The 16882-nt window shown below is 45.6% G+C and overlaps 1 protein-coding gene across 1 annotated transcript in view; it reads right to left on the reverse strand.

Annotated features, from left to right (window-relative positions):
- Positions 1-10311, reverse strand: part of LOC147991112 (uncharacterized) — a 37837-nt gene extending 27526 nt beyond the window's left edge. The window contains exon 1 of the mRNA XM_087538528.1: positions 9477-10311. Coding sequence (XP_087394654.1) covers positions 9477-10311 — 835 coding nt within the window. The remainder of the gene's footprint in view (positions 1-9476) is intronic.
- Positions 10312-16882: the final 6571 nt, after the last annotated feature.

Below are 16882 nucleotides of genomic sequence, written 5' to 3' on the forward strand. Positions count from 1 at the left end.
TTGCCTCTCGTTTTCCACTCCCCCACTCCACCCTTGCCGTTTTATTCGCCCTCTTTTTCTGTTCGCCTCTTTTTCGCTCGCTTCTTGTGTGCTTGTGTGTTGGATTGTTTGTCACGATGGCTCAAGATAATACTAAATTGTGTGATTTTTTCAATACCAACAATAATGATTTTATTAGCACTGTAATTTCTCCCCTTAACGATGCTGAATCTTGTGAAATTAATACTGATTTGTTGAATCTTGTCATGAAAGATCCGTTTTCTGGCTTTCCTAGTGAAGATGCCGCTGCCCATCTAAACAACTTTGTTGATTTGTGTGATATGCAAAAGAAGAAAGATGTGGATAATGATATTGTTAAATTGAAGCTATTCCCGTTTTCGCTTAGAGATCATGCTAAAACTTGGTTTTCTTCTTTTCCTAAAAATAGTATTGATTCTTGGAACAAGTGCAAAGATGCTTTTATCTCTAAGTATTTTCCTCCCGCTAAGATCATCTCTCTCAGAAACGATATTAAGAACTTTAAGCAACTAGATCATGAGCATGTTGCACAATCTTGGGAGAGGATGAAATTAATGATTTGCAATTGCCCTACTCATGGTTTAAATTTATGGATGATCATATAAATTTTTATGCTGGATTGAATTTTGCTTCTAGAAATCTTTTAGATTCGGCCGCGGGAGGCACTTTTATGGAAATCACTTTAGGAGAAGCTACCAAACTCCTAGATAATATTATGCTTAATTATTCTCAATGGCACACCGAAAGATCTACTAGTAAAAAGGTTCATGCTACAGAAGAAATTAATGTTTTGAGTGCAAAGATGGATGAACTTATGGAATTGTTTGCTAATAAGAGTGTTTCTTCTGATCCTAATGATATGCCTTTGTCTACCTTGATCGAGAATAATAATGAATCTATGGCTGTGAATTTTGTTGGTAGGAACAATTTTGGTAACAATGCGTATAGAGGAAACTTCAATCCTAGGACGTATCCTAGTAATTCCTCTAATAATTATGGTAATTCCTACAACAATTCTTATGGTAATAATAATAAGATGCCCTCTGATTTTGAATCTAGTATTAACGAATTTATTAGTTCACAAAAGAGTTTCAATGCTTTGACTGAAGAAAAATTGTCTAAGATTGATGAGTTGGCTAGGAACGTGGATAGAATTTCTCTTGATTTTGATTCTTTGAAACTTAGATCTATCCCACCTAAGCATGATATCAATGAGTCTCTCAAAGCCATGAGAATTTTCATTAATGAGTGCAAAGAAAGAACCGCTAGGATGCGTGCTAAAAAAGGATTGCTTTATAAAAGCGTGTTCTTCTAGTTTTGATGATAATAAGGATGAAGATCTAAAAGTGATTGATGTGTCTCCTATTAAATATTTGTTTTTCAATATGAATCTTGATAACGATGGGACTGGAGATGAGTCAACTTTAGTTAAAAGGCGTCCCAATGATTCGTAGTTTTTAGATCTTGATGCAAAAATTGGTAAAAGTGGGATTGGAGAGGTTAAAACTTTACATAGCAATGAGCCCACTATTTTGGATTTCAAGGAATTTAATTATGATAATTGCTCTTTGATAGATTGTATTTCCTTGTTGCAATCCATGCTAAATTCTCCGCATGCTTATAGTCAAAATAAAGCTTTTACCAAACATATCGTTGATGCTTTAATGCAATCTTATGAAGAAAAGCTTGAACTAGAAGTTTCTATCCGTACAAAACTTAATGATGAGTGGGAACCTACTATTAAAATTAAAATTAAAGATCGTGAATGCTATGCTTTATGTGATTTGGGTGCTAGCGTTTCCATGATTCCAAAAACTTTGTGTGATGTGTTAGGTTTCCGGGAATTTGATGATTGTTCTTTAAACTTGCATCTTGTGGATTCCACTATGAAGAAACCTATGGGAAGTATAAATGATGTTCTTATTGTTGCAAATAGGAATTATGTGCCCGTAGATTTCACTGTTCTTGACATTGATTGCAATCCTACATGTCCCATTATTCTTGGTAGACCTTTCCTTAGAACGATTGGTGCAATTATTGATATGAAAGAAGGGAATATTAGATTCCAATTTATGTTAAGGAAAGGCATGGAACAGTTTCCTAGAAAGAAAATTAAATTACCTTATAAATCTATTATGAGATCCACTTATGGATTGCATACCAAATATGGTAATACCTAGATCTATTCTTGCTTTTATGCCTAGCTAGGGGCGTTAAACGATAGCGCTTATTGGGAGGTAACCCAATTTTATTTTTTCTTGCTTTTTGGTTCTGTTTAGAAATAAATAATTCATCTAGCCTCTTCTTAGATGTGGTTTTATGCTTTTAATTAGTGTTTGTGCCAGGTAGAACATTTGGGAAGACATGGGGGAAGTTTTTGCGGTCTTGCTGTAAAAACAGAAACTTTAGCGCTCACGAGATTTGCTGCCATCTTTTACTGGAGAGTGCGATTAGGTTGATTATTTTTGCAGATGATTAACAGACAAATTCCTCACGTCCACCAATTTATTTCAGAATTGTTGGGGTTTCAGAAGTATTCGAAACCTACATATTACTACAGACTGTTCTGTTTTTGACAGATTCTGTTTTTCGTGTGTTGTTTGCTCATTTTGATGAATCTATGGATAGTATCGGAGGGTATGAACCGTAGAGAAGTTGGAATACAGTAGTTTTAACACCAATAGAAATAAAGAATGAGTTAATTATAGTACCTTAAGTGGTGGTTTGTTTTCTTATACTAACGGAGCTCATGAGATTTTCTGTTGAGTTTTGTGTTGTGAAGTTTCAAGTTTTGGGTAAAGATTTGATGGATTATGGAATAAGGAGTTGCAAGATCCTAATAATGGGGATTCCCAAGGAACCCCAAGGTAAAATTCAAGGACAACCAAAATCCTAATCTTGGGGATGCCCCTGAAGGCATCCCCTCTTTCGTCTTTGTCCATCGGTAACTTTACTTGATACTATATTTTTATTCACCACATGATATGTGTTTTGTTTGGAGCGTCTTGTATGATTTGAGTCTTTGATTTTTAGTTTAACACAATCATCCTTGCTGTACACACCTTTTGGGAGAGACACACATGAATTGGAAATTATTAGAATACTCTATGTGCTTCACTTATATATTTTGAGCTAGATAATTTTGCTCTAGTGCTTCACTTATATCTTTTAGAGCACGGTGGTGGTTTTATTTTATAGAAATTATTGATCTCTCATGCTTCACTTATATTATTTTGAGAGTCCTTTAGAACAGCAAGGTAATTTACTTTGGATATAAATTGGTCCTAATATGATAGGCATCCAGGATGGGTATAATAAAAACTATCATAAAATGTGCATTGAATACTATGAGAAGTTTGATACTTGATAATTGTTTTGAGATATAAAGATGGTGATATTAGAGTTGTGCTAGTTGAGTAGTTGCGAAGTTGAGAAATACTTGTGTTGAAGATTGCAAGTCCCGTAGCATGCACGTATGGTAACCGTTGTGTAACAAATTTGAAACATGAGGTGTTCTTTGATTGTATTCCTTATGAGTGGCGGTCGGGGACGAGTGATGGTCTTTTCCTACCAACCTGTCCCCCTAGGAGCATGCGCGTAATGCTTCATTTTTGATGACTTGTAGATTTTTGCAATAAATATGTGCGTTCTTTATAACTAATGTTGAGTCCATGGATTATACACACTCTCACCTTTCCATCATTGCTAGACTCTTCGGTACTGTGCATTGCCCTTTCTCACCTTGAGAGTTGGTGCAAACTTCGCCGGTGCATCCAAACCCCGTGATATGATACGCTCTATCACACATAAACCTCCTTATATCTTCCTCAAAACAGCCACTATACCTACCTATTATGGCATTTCCATAGCCATTCCGAGATATATTTCCATGCAACTTTCCATCGTTTTATTTATGACACGCTTCGTCATTGTCTTATTGCCTTGCATGATCATGTAGTTGACATCGTATTTGTGGCAAAGCCACCATGCATAATTTATCATACATGTCACTCTTGATTCATTGCCCTTCCCGGTACACCTGCGGAGGCATTCATATAGAGTTATATTTTGTTCTAGTATCGAGTTGTAAATAAATAGAAGTGTGATGATCATCATTAATAGAGCATTGTCCCAAAAAAAGAAAAAAACTAAAGGCCAAATAAAAAAGCCCAAAAAAGGGAAAAAATAAAAAAAGGGACAATGCTACTATCCTTTTTTTCCACACTTGTGCTTCAAAGTAGCACCATGATCTTTATGATAGAGAGTATCTTATTTTGTCTCTTTCATATACTAGTCGGAATTTTTCATTGTAGAACTTGGCTTGTATGTTCCAACGATTGGCTTCCTCAAATGCCCTAGGTCTTCGTGAGCAAGCAAGTTGGATGCACACCCACTTAGTTTCTTTTGTTGAGCTTTCATACATTTATAGCTCTAGTGCATCCGTTGCATGACAATCCCTACTCCTTGCATTGACATCAATTGATGGGCATCTCCCTAGCCCGTTGATTAGCCGCGTCGATGTGAGACTTTCTCTTTTTTTGTCTTCCCCACATAACCCCCATCATCATATTCTATTCCACCCATAGTGCTATATCCATGGCTCACGCTCATGTATTACGTGAAAGTAGAAAAAAAGTTTTAGATTACTAAAGTATGAAACAATTGCTTGGCTTGTCATCGGGGTTTTGCATGATGAGAGCATTCTTGTGTGATGAAAATGGAGCATGACCAAACTATATGATTTTGTAGGGATGAACTTTCTTTTGCCATGTTATTTTGAGAAGACATGATTGCTTAGTTAGTATGCTCAAAGTATTATTATTTTTATGTCAATATTAAACTTTTGTCTTGAATCTTTCTAATCTGAATATTCATGCCACAATAAAGAAAATTACATTGAGAATTATGCTAGGTAGCATTCCACATCAAAAATTCTGTTTTTATCATTTACCTACTCGAGGACGAGCAGGAATTAAGCTTGGGGATGCTTGATATGTCTCCAATGTATCTATATTTTTTTATTGTTCCATGCTATTATATTATTTGTTTTGGATGTTTAATGGGCTTTATTATACACTTTTATATTATTTTGGGACTAACCTACTAACCCAAGGCCCAGTGCAAATTGTTGTTTTTTGCCTATTTCAGTGTTTCACAGAAAAGGAATATCAAACAGAATCCAAACGGAATGAAACCTTCAGCAGAGTTATTTTTGGAACAAACGTGATCCAGGGGACTTGGAGCAGACGTCAAGAAAGAAGCGAGGAAGCCATGAGGCAGGGAGGTGTGCCTGCCCCCCTGGGCGCGCCCCCACCCTCATGGGCCCCTCGCAACTCCACCGACCTACTTCTTCCTCCTATATATATCCATATACCCCGAAAACATCCAGGAGCACCACGAAACCCTATTTCCATTGCCGCAACCTTCTCTACCCAAGAGATCCCATCTTGGGGCCTTTTTTTGGAGCTCCGCCGGAGGGGGAATCGATCACGGAGGGCTTCTACATCAACACCATAGCCTCTCCGATGATGTGTGAGTAGTTTACCACAGACCTTCGGGTCCATAGTTATTAGCTAGATGGCTTCTTCTCTCTCTTTGGATCTCAATACAAAGTTCTCCTCGATCTTCTTGGAGATCTATTTGATGTAATTCTTTTTGCGGTGTGTTTGTCGAGATCCGATGAATTGTGGGTTTATGATCAAGTTTATCTATGAACAATATTTGATTCTTCTCTAAAATCTTTTATGTATGATTGGTTATCTTTGCAAGTCTCTTCGAATTATCAGTTTGGTTTGGCCTACTAGATTGATCTTTCTTGCAATGGGAAGTGCTTAGCTTTGGGTTCAATCTTGCGGTGTCCTTTCCCAATGACAGCAGGGGCAGCAAGGCACGTATTGTATTGTTGCCATCGAGGATAAAAAGATGGGGTTTATATCATATTGCTTGAGTTTATCCCTCTACATAATGTCATCTTGCCTAATGTGTTACTCTGTTGTTATGAACTTAATACTCTAGATGCATGCTGGATAGCGGTCGATGTGTGGAGTAATAGTAGTAGATGCATAATCGTTTCGGTCTATTTATCACGGACGTGATGCCTATATACATGATCACGCCTATATATTCTCATAATTATGCACTTTTCTATCAATTGCTCGACAGTAATTTGTTCACCCACCGTAATACTTATGCTATCTTGAGGAAGCCACCAGTGTCTATCTTTTATCATATAAGTTTCCATTCTATTTTATTTTGCAATCTTTACTTTCAATCTATATCATAAAAATACCAAAAATATTTATCTTATTACTCTATCAGATCTCACTCTCATAAGTGATCGTGAAGGGATTGACAACCCCTTTTATCACGTTGGTTGCGAGGTTCTTATTTGTTTGTGTAGGTACGAGGGACTTGCATGTAGTCTCCTACCGGATTGATACCTTGGTTCTAAAAAACTGAGGAAATATTTATGCTACTTTGCTGCATCACCCTTTCCTCTTCAAGGCAAAACCAACGCAGTGCTCAAGAGGTAGCAGTAACCTCCCGGTACTCCGAAACATTCCGGAACCATTTTGGTGTTCGAATACCATCGTCCAATATATCAATCTTTACCTCCCAACCATTTTGAGACTCCTCTTCATGTTCGTGATCTCATCTGGGTCTCCGAACAAACTTCGGTCACCAAAACACATAACTCATAATACAAATCGTCATCGAACATTAAGCGCGGACCCCACGGGTTCGAGAACTATGTATACATGACCGAGACACGTCTCTGATCAATAACCAACAGCAGAACCTGGATGCTCATATTGGTTCCTACATATTGGTTCCTACAAATGTTTTAAGTGTCTGCCAAGATTCATCAGGGAATAACATTCGTGGGTGCCGCGGCAAAAAAACAATCAGCACTCCAAAATATATTATTTTTTTGCCACGACTTCCTGGAATGTCGTTCCCTAATGAAACTTGGCAAACACTTAGAAAACTTGTCGTTCTTTGCCACCATATTTTTTTGAATTTTTTTGAATTTTTTTAGAGTTTACTATTCATGGTGGTATCAAAAGAGTTAAAACTCGGATGTGCACTTTCTAACACTTTTTTCATGAATGCAAATGACACTGACATATAGGTGATGTTTTTCTGAACATTTTGGTATCTTATTTCCATTTTTTTGATTTTGTATGAATTAGTTATGAAGTTTTCAAACTGACGGTCAAACGATCAAAGGGCAAAAGCATAAGAGGATCAAAGTGACTTGGACAGAACCGGTGACTTTTGGGAATTAGGGGTAAAACAGACGAGTGGGACACAACTAGGGGCATAAATCTAATTATCCCCTTTGATTAACGAGCTAGTCAAGTAGAGGCATACTAGGGGCACTTTGTTTTTTCTATGTATTCACACATGTATCAAGTTTTCCGATTAATACCATTCTAGCTAGAATGAATAATAAACAATTATAATGATATAAGGGAATATAAATAACAATTTTAGTATTTCCTCTAAGGCATATTTTCGTTAGTCTCCCACTTGCACTAGAGTCAGTAATCTAGATTATATAGTAATGATTCTAACACCCATGGAGTCTTGGTACTGATCATGTTTTGCTTGTGGAAGGGGCTTAGTCAACGGGTCTGCAACATTCAGATCTGTGTGTATTTTGCAAATCTCTGTGTCTCCCTCCTTGACTTGATCGCGGATGGAGTTGAAGCGTCAATCTTATTCTTGAAGATCCATTTATTTTCTATGGCTTGCCGATCATCGGGCAAGTCAACCAAAGTCCATACTTTGTTCTCATACATGGATCCCATCTCAGGTTTCATGGCCTCCAGCCATTTCACGGAATCTGGGCTCATCATCACTTCCTCATAGTTCATAGGTTCGTCATGGTCTAGTAACATGACTTCCAGAACAGGTTTACCATACCACTCTGGTGTGGAACGTACTCTGGTTGACCTACCAGGTTCAGTAGTAACTTGATCTGAAGTTTCATGATCATCATCATTAGCTTCCTCACTAATTGGTGTAGGCATCACTGGAACTAATTTCTGTGATGAATTACTTCCCAATTCGAGAGAAGGTACAACTACCTCATCAAGTTATACATTCCTCCCACTCACTTCTTTCGAGAGAAACTCCTTCTCTAGAAAGGATGCATTGTGAGCAAAAAAATATCTTGCCATCGGATCTGTGATAGAAGGTGTACCCACCAGTTTCATTTGGGTATCCTATGAAGACGCACTTCTCTGATTTGGGTTCAAGCTTATCAGGCTGAAGCTTTTTCACATAAGCATCGTAACCCCAAACTTTAAGAAACGACAGCTTAGGTTTCTTGCCAAACCAAAATTCATATGGTGTCATCTCAACGGATTTAGATGGTACCCTATTTAACGTGAATGCAGCTATCTCTAATGCATAACCCAAAACGATAGTGGTAAATTGGTAAGAGACATCATAGATCGTACCATATCTAATAAAGTACGGTTACGACATTCGGACACACCATTTCGCTGTGGTGTTCCAGCTAGCGTGAGTTGCGAAACTATTCCACATTGTTTTAAATGAAGACCAAACTCGTAACTCAAATATTCGCCTCCGCGATCAGATCATATAAACTTTATTTTCTTGTTACGATGATTTTCCACTTCACTCTAAAATTCTTTGAACTTTTCAAATGTTTTAGACTTATGTTTCATCAAGTAGATATACCCATATCTGCTCAAATCATCTATGAAGGTCAGAAAATAACGATACCCACCGTGAGCCTCAACACTCATCGGACCGCATACCTCAATATGTATTATTTCCAATAAGTCAGTGGCTTGCTCCATTGTTTCAGAGAATGGAGTCTTGGTCATCTTTCCCATGAGGCATGGTTCGCAAGCATCAAGTGATTCATAATCAAGTGATTACAAAAGTCCATCAGCATGGAGTTTCTTCATGCACTTTACAACAATATGACCTAAACGGTAGTGCCACAAATAAGTTGCACTATCATTATTAACTTTGCATCTTTTGGCATCAATATTATGAATATGTGTGTCACCACGATCGAGATTCAACATAAAATAGACCACTCAACAAGGGTGCATGGCCATAAAAGATATTACTCATATAAATAGAACAACCATTATTCTCTAATTTAAGTGAATAACCGTCTCACATCAAACAAGATCTAGATGTAATGTTCATGCTCAACGCTGGAACCAAATAACAATTATTCAGGTCTAAAACTAATCCCGAAGGTAGATGTAGAGGTAGTGTGCCGACGGCGATCACATCGACCATGGAATAATTTTCGATGCGCATCATCACCTCGTCCTTAGCCAATCTTCGTTTAATTCGTAGCCCCTGTTTCGAGTTGCAAATATGAGAAACATAACCAGTATCAAATACCCAGGCGCTACTAGGAGGATTAGTAAGGTACACATCAATAACATTTATATCAAATATACCTTGCACTTTGCCATCCTTCTTATCCGCCAAATACTTGGGGCAGTTCCGCTTCCAGTGACCAGTCCCTTCACAGTAGAAGCACTCAGTTTCCGGCTTAGGCCCAGACTTGGGCTTCTTCTCAGGAGCAGCAACTTGCTTGCTATTCTTCTTGAAGTTCCCCTTCTTTCCTTTTCCCTTTTTCTTGAAACTAGTGGTCTTGTTGACCATCAACACTTGATGCTCCTTCTTGATTTCTACCTCCGCGGCCTTGAGCATTGCAAAGAGCTCGGGAATCGTCTTGTTCATCCCTTGCATATTATAGTTCATCACGAAGCCTTTATAGCTTGGTGGCAGTGATTGAAGAACTCTGTCAATGACACTATCATCCGGAAGATTAACTCCCAGCTGAGTCAAGTGTTTATGGTACCCAGACATTCTGAGTATGTGTTCACTGACAGAACTATTCTCCTCCATCTTACAGCTATAGAACTTGTTGGAGACTTCATATCTCTCAACTCGGGCATTTTCTTGAAATATTAACTTCAACTCTCGGAACATCTCATATGCTCCATGACGTTCAAAACGTCTTTGAAGTCCCGATTCTAAGCCGTAAAGCATGGCACACTGAACTATCAAGTAGTCATCGTATTTAGCTTGCCAGACGTTAATAACGTCCAGAGTTGCTCCTGTAGCAGGCCTTGCACCTAGCGGTGCATCAAGGGCGTAATTCTTCTGTGTAGTAATGAGGATAGTCCTCAAGTTACAGACCCAGTCCGTGTAGTTGCTACCATCATCTTTCAACTTAGCTTTCTCTAGGAACTCATTAAAATTCAAGGGAATGGTAGCACGGGCCATTGATCTACAACATAGATATGCAAAAAACTATCAGGACTAAGTTCATGATAAATTTAAGTTCAATTAATCATATTACTTAAGAACTCCCACTTAGATAGACATCCCTTGAGTCATCTAAATGATCACGTGATCCATATCTAGGGTATATTTCCTTCAAATGATCCTCTCAAGACTTTCTTGATTCCGAGTCAGGGCGGCCAAGCCTTTCTCAATCCTCACGGTAGCCTCAAGCAGATAACTGAGTTGATCTTGCTTGGTCTTGAGAATCACTTGTGAAGCATCTGGTACACTAGCTGCTTTTGCAGCCTTTGCTCTCTCTCTCTCTCATCTCCTGGGCTTCAACACATGTGGGATGTGAGGCATCCATGACAATCTCATTCTCCTCAAATTTTAGCCTCAGGGGAAGATGCTCTTTATCAAGAAGATATGTCCCTGTCCCCATCTTGGAGTTGATCAACATCTGTATGTGAGGGGCATATCCACATTATCTCTTTTGATCAGCTGCAGTTCTCTTCACTGCTTCAACTATCAAACTCATCACTTTGAACTTTTGTGGCACATCAAACATATGGAGCAAGTTGATGGAGTGACCATGGATCATCCTATGATCTCCTGACTTGGGCAACAGAGTGTGCCTAAAGATGGTGTTGATGGTGGTCAGTCCTGACAGCAGATAATATATGGGCCCAAGCTTGTGAGTCTCCAAGGCATCATCTGGAATAGTCTTGTGCATGTTTGCCATGGAGTTGTGATCCTTCCTTGGCTTGGCATATACATCCGTGTCATTTTCACCTTCCTTGGGAGCATTGGTAAACTTGCCCATTCAGAAATTATAGATTGATACCTGGTTCCTTCTGTCATCCAGACAATCTTGCCATCTGGATAAAATGAGCAGTGGAGTAGAATTGCATAATCATTTCATCATTCCACTTTGTCAACTTCTGACCAACAAACTTGTCGACTTAATTCATCCTAAAGCTCTCATGCACACCTAGGAGTAGTCGTCATTGTCATCGATGTATGTCCAGTCAACCCATCGCATATCACTAACAATAGGCTTCTTGTCTAGCAAGACAAACTCATAGAAGTCCTGTTGTTCCTTGGTGTGCAAATGATAATCTACAGGAGTCCTTCTCCTGGTGGCATAGGTATCAGTCTGTCTCCACAATCTCAGACATGCATCCTTTCTTTCCTTCATGTTCTCAGCAACAGGATGGTCATCACTATGATCAGGAATCATTGGCTTCATCTTTCTGAGCACTTGTGGCTCCTCATCCTCTTGAGCTTGAGGCACTGGGGCCTTGTTCTTCTCAGCAGCAAGGATGTTTCTGGTGGATCTCTTGGGTGCAGAAGGTTTTGGATCTTGAGCTTGAGTTGGAGGCTTGGGGGTTGTCTTGGGCTTAGATGGAGCAGCCCCAGACTTTATGGCATCCCTCATGAGCTTCTGAGTCTTTGTAGGTGGTGTAGATGGCTCTTTGTCGTGGTATTCTCACGGGGGGTCCGAGATGACATATGCCACAAGGTGGCTTCGTGTGAGGGCAAGACTGCTGCCGGAATATCCAAGGGCGGGTTTGCGAGTAGCACGCGCTAGTTTACCCAGGTTCGGGGCTCTCCGGAGAGATAACACCCCTACTCCTGCATGTCTGAGTATATGTGGTATATCTGTAGTACAGAGTGCTCCTGGAGCTGTATCTACATGAGTGCTATATGCTACTAGCCTCATGTATGTATCTGTGGCCAGGATGAGCAAGCATGCTCTAGTGGCCGAATGAGTGTGTGCTCATACGTGTGTGAGGATGGATGGATGGTTAGCTATATGTAGTGTGTAGTGGGCATGGGACATGGTGTTGGTTGTAAGCTACCTTGGGTAGCTTACAAGCCAAGCCATGTATGGGGCATGGTGCATGTCATGCTTGTCCCCTGGGCACTTTATAGAATAGTGCCAAGGGGACAGGTACACTGTAGATGATGGCGTCGCGGTATAGCTGTCCTGTCCGCGGTATGGCCGTCCCATCGGGGTCTTGTCGGTGTCGGGTCGGGCTGCAGTCGGCAGCCGGCTGGTTGGCATAGTTGGCAGCCGGCAGTCGACAGCCGGCCGGGCAGAGCAGTCGGACGGGGAGCCGACAGTAGCGGCCGGGCAGTCGGACTGAGGGGCTTTGCTAGCCCCGATGTCTTAATTTATTGTCTCACCGTCTTCGGGGTATCCCTGTCCAATTACTCCGACAGTAGCCCCAAGCCTCCGGGCAACTTGGCAATGTTGGGCGGAGGTTTTTTGGCAAGTGTTCATGGAAATGATCATGAAAAAGACAAAGTTAGTCCATGCAGATATATCAAATGTTTGCTTTTAGCATTGCAAGTTTTATGCGGAAGGTGCCGACTCGGTTTCATCCGAGCCCCCTTAATATTTTTCGTGTTCCCTCCGCTTTTTGGCTTGTGCTCTTGCTTGCCGGACAGCCGCTCTGCGGTCTGTGGCTGAGAGTGGGCCGCGAAGTGCAGAGTCTGGGAGCAGATTCAACCGAGTAGATACTTGTAAAGGAAACAGTCAGATCGCCCGATCCGTTTTTCTTCCTGGGCGTTTTTGGCGTGGGTGGCCTCCAGCATTCACTCTTGCTAGTCGGACAACTTCTCTGCGGCCTGTGACTAAGAGTGGGCATTTGGTACCGCACACTGTACTAAGCCGTCTGCGAGAACTAACGTCTCAGGCCAAGCGGCCAGCCCCCGGGCCAACTCTGGCTGGCGCCGGGGCAAACAGTGATGCTATTGTAATAAAATGCGGAGACAGCCCCCGAGCATCGCTCGGGATTGTCCGTGCTTGCGTGGTGCAAAAAATATGCGGGTGAGGAGCTCACATGATTTTCGTGTAGTCGTGGTCGTTGTTGAAGACAGCCGGCACGGCTCGGCGCTCGCGGAGCGCGCCGGCGCACCCGCTGGGTGCAGCCTTCGAGCCTCCGGGTGCTTGGAGGGGGGGTCCCGGCCGGTCAGGCTCGACCGGCCAGGCGGCGAGGCGTCTGCAGCGCCTTTTTCTTCTCTTTTTTTTCTCTGCCGGCTGCTGGCAGCCGGACAAAAGTCTTCTCTTGTCTCTTGTTTTCTTCCGTGGGGGCGGGCCAGCGCACCCACTGGGTGTAGCGCCCGAGATTCGGTCCAACTGCTGAGCAGTCGGGCCAGATCTCCCGGCAACTACTTTGTCTTCTTATTCACCCGGGCGCGTCAGCGCACCCGTTGGGTGTAGCCCCCGAGATTCGGGCCGACTACTGAGCAGTCGGGCCGGATCTCCCGGCGACTACTTTGTCTTCTTTTTTTCTTTAGCCGGCTGTGCGGGCGGACCCCGACACAACAGTCGGGCGCTTTGCAGCCGGCCAGGTAGCCAGCGGTTCGACGCACATCTGGCAGTCGGACGCACATTTCTTTTCTCTCTCTTTTTTTCCAGCAGTCGGCTGTGGGCAGTCAGCCCACTTTTCCGGCCGGCTACTAGGCAGTCGGTGCTCTGCGTTGCCCCAGCCGGCCCTTTCTTCTCTCTTCTCTCTTTCTGTCCGACTCCACGCGGGGAGCCGGACCCTTCTTTCTTTTTTCTCTTTGTCTTTTTCTATCAAAGCCGGATGGGTAACCGGCCTTTCTCCTGCAGGAGCAGCCGGCCATGGCGGGACGCGGCGGGAGCCGGCGGCCAGGACGCGACAAAAACCGATGCCGCGCGGGCGCCCAGGGGCCGGGACCGGTGAGGAACGCGGTAGCAGCCGGGTGCGCAAGAGCCGGAGCCGGCGAGGGAAGCAGCCGGGTGCTCGGGAGCCGGAGCCGGCGAGGGGCGCAGCGGTGGCCGGGAGCCGGAGCCGGCGAGGGGCGCAGCAGCGGCGGCCGGGTGCTCGGGAGCCGGAGCCGACGAGGGGCACAGCGGTGGCCGGGTGCTTGGGAGCCGGAGCCGGCGAGGGGCGCAGCGGTGGTCGGGTGCTCGGGAGCCGGAGCCGGCAAGGGGAGCAGCCGGGTGCTCGGGAGCCGGAGCCGGCGAGGGGCGCGGTAGCGGCGGCCAGGTGCTCGGGAGCCGGAGCCGGCGAGGGGAGTAGCGGGGTGCTGAGAGGACGGACGGGCAGAGGCCGACTGGCGATGATGCGGGTGCAGGCCAAACGGAGCCTGCAGGCGCAGTAGGCGAACACGAGCGCGACCAAGTGGAGGGGGAGGCCGAAGCCGGCTCAGCCTACCGCAGCCGGCGCGGGAGCAGGCGGGCAGGCGAGGAGCAGTGGAGCCGCGCCGCGAACGGAGGCGGGCTGGTGCAGGAGCCGCAGTCGGCCGGGGCGGTAGTGGCCGGCTATAGCGGCGAGGCGGACGGGCCTCCCGCCCGAGGTGGCGCGCGGGGAAGCCGGCACGGGAGGAACCGGCGCAGGGCGGGCCAGCGTCGGGGAGCCGGCCCAAGCGCTGGGAGCGGGACGAGGCTGGGCGGACGCTTGGGCACCCGACTGAGCAGCCGGCGTGGTTGGCGCATGTGCGTGGAGCGGGCGGAGAGCCGGAGCGGAGGATGGTCGAAGGGAGCCGGCCGGCCGACTGCGGAGCAGGCGGCGACGGCGGCACCCGGCGGGGGCGGTGCGGCCGGCCTGCGTGAGCGAGGCGGGACGACCATAGGGGAGAGCCGCGGTGAAGGCAATGCGTCAGGAAGCGCGGACCTGGCAGGAGCGGGGTGAGGCGCGCAGGGGAGGAGCAGTGCGCGGGATCTGCAGGGAGCCCGTCGGCGTGCAAGGCAGGAGCAGCGCGCGGGGGCTGCAGGGAGCCCGTTGGGCGAGCATGAGGCGGCGCTGGGCGTGGGCGCTGGACTGAGCTCCTTCACAGTCAGGTGGCCCGACGCTGACCACAGCCGCGTGCACGCGGCCGGGCGATGGTAGCAGCTAGTCAGCGCCGGGGCATCAGGTCAGGCAGCGGTATATTCAGTTTTGGGGCAAACTGTGCTCATGTCTGGGTGATGGAAACAAGGTTTTGAAGAAAGGAGATGCTCAAAGTGTTGCCAACGTTTGAGGATTGTATGATACGGGAAGTGTACAGGCAATATCTTGCTTGCATCTAGCCAATGCACGGGAAGTGCGTATGCGCCCATGGATGAGCTTGGACAGAGAAGCACGCGGCGCAGAGCGTCCACGAAGAGGAGAGCGAGGCGGATGAAGCCGAGGCTGCCGACGAGGACGCGCGGTCCCGCGCGACCGCCTCAGCAGAGATGATGAAGACGGCGAGGCCGACGGCGAGGGCGCACCATCCCGCGTGGTCGCTCCGGGGGCGGGTCGAAGTCGAGCCCCCGAGCGCCATGGGAGAGACAACGCGACGCCGCGGCGGTGATGGCGAAGATGGTCCCGCCCGGACTGCGAAACCAGCAGCAGCGCGGTAGCATAGTACCGCCCCACAGTGGGCGCCAAATGTCGTGGTATTCTCACGGGGGGTGCGAGACGATATATGCCACAAGGTGGCTTGTGTGAGGGAAAGACTGATGCCGGAATATCCAGGGACGGGTTTGCGAGTAGCACGTGCTAGTTTACCCAGGTTCGGGGCTCTCTGGAGAGATAACACCCCTACTCCTACATGTCTAAGTATATGTGGTATATCTGTAGTACAGAGTGCTCCTGGAGCTGTATCTAGATGAGTGCTATATGCTACTAGCCTCATGTATGTATCTGTGGCCGGGATGAGCAAGCATGCTCTAGTGGCCGAATGAGTGTGTGCTCATACGTGTGTGAGGCTGGATGGATGGTCAGCTATATGTAGTGTGTAGTGGGCAAGGGACATGGCGTTGGTTGTAAGCTACCTTGGGTAGCTTACAAGCCAAGCCATGTATGGGGCATGGTGCATGTCTTGCTTGTCCCCTGGGCACTTTATAGAATAGTGCCAAGGGGACAGGTACACTGTAGATGATGGCGTCGCGGTACAGCTGTCTCGTCCGCGGTATGGCCGTCCCGTCGGGGTCTTGTCGGTGTCGGGTCGGGCTGCAATCGGCAGCCGGCTGGTTGGCGTAGTCGGCAGTCGGCTGGTTGGCGCAGTCAGCAGCCGGCAGTCGGCAGCCGACCGGGCAGAGCAGTCGGACGGGGAGCTGACAGGAGCGGCCGGGCAGTCGGACTGAGGGGTTTGCTAGCCCCGATGTCTTGATTTATTGTCTCGCCGTCTTCGGGGTATCCGTGTCCAATTACTCCGACACTCTTCCTCCTCCTCATCTTCATTTGAATCTCTCATCATAGATGATCTGCCAATGACTCTGGCCATAGTCTTCTTGACTCTCTCCTTCCTCTCCTTTCCTCCAGCACCCTCTTCCTCCCTTGGTTCAAGAGTGAACTCCATAGTTTCTTGAGTGGAGGCTCTGGCTTTTGACATAGGGTTTCTCTTGGCAGGAGCCTTCTTTTGCATTCCAGGCTTGGTGGCAACAGCAGCAGCATACTCTTTCTTGAGCACCTTTTAGTTTGAGGTGACCTCCTCCTCAACTACAAAATCCTCATCCTCGGATTCTGAGGTTCTCTTCTTCCTTTTCCTAGTAGCAGCCTTAGGCAAGTTGCTTGGAGTACTTCTGCTACCATCATCATAACAGTTGTTGGAGGGACTAGTGCCCTCACTG

This window comes from Triticum urartu, chromosome 1A (assembly GCF_056163025.1).
Source record: "Triticum urartu cultivar PI428250 chromosome 1A, HENAU_Tu73, whole genome shotgun sequence".
In the NCBI taxonomy this organism is placed as follows: domain Eukaryota; kingdom Viridiplantae; phylum Streptophyta; class Magnoliopsida; order Poales; family Poaceae; genus Triticum; species Triticum urartu.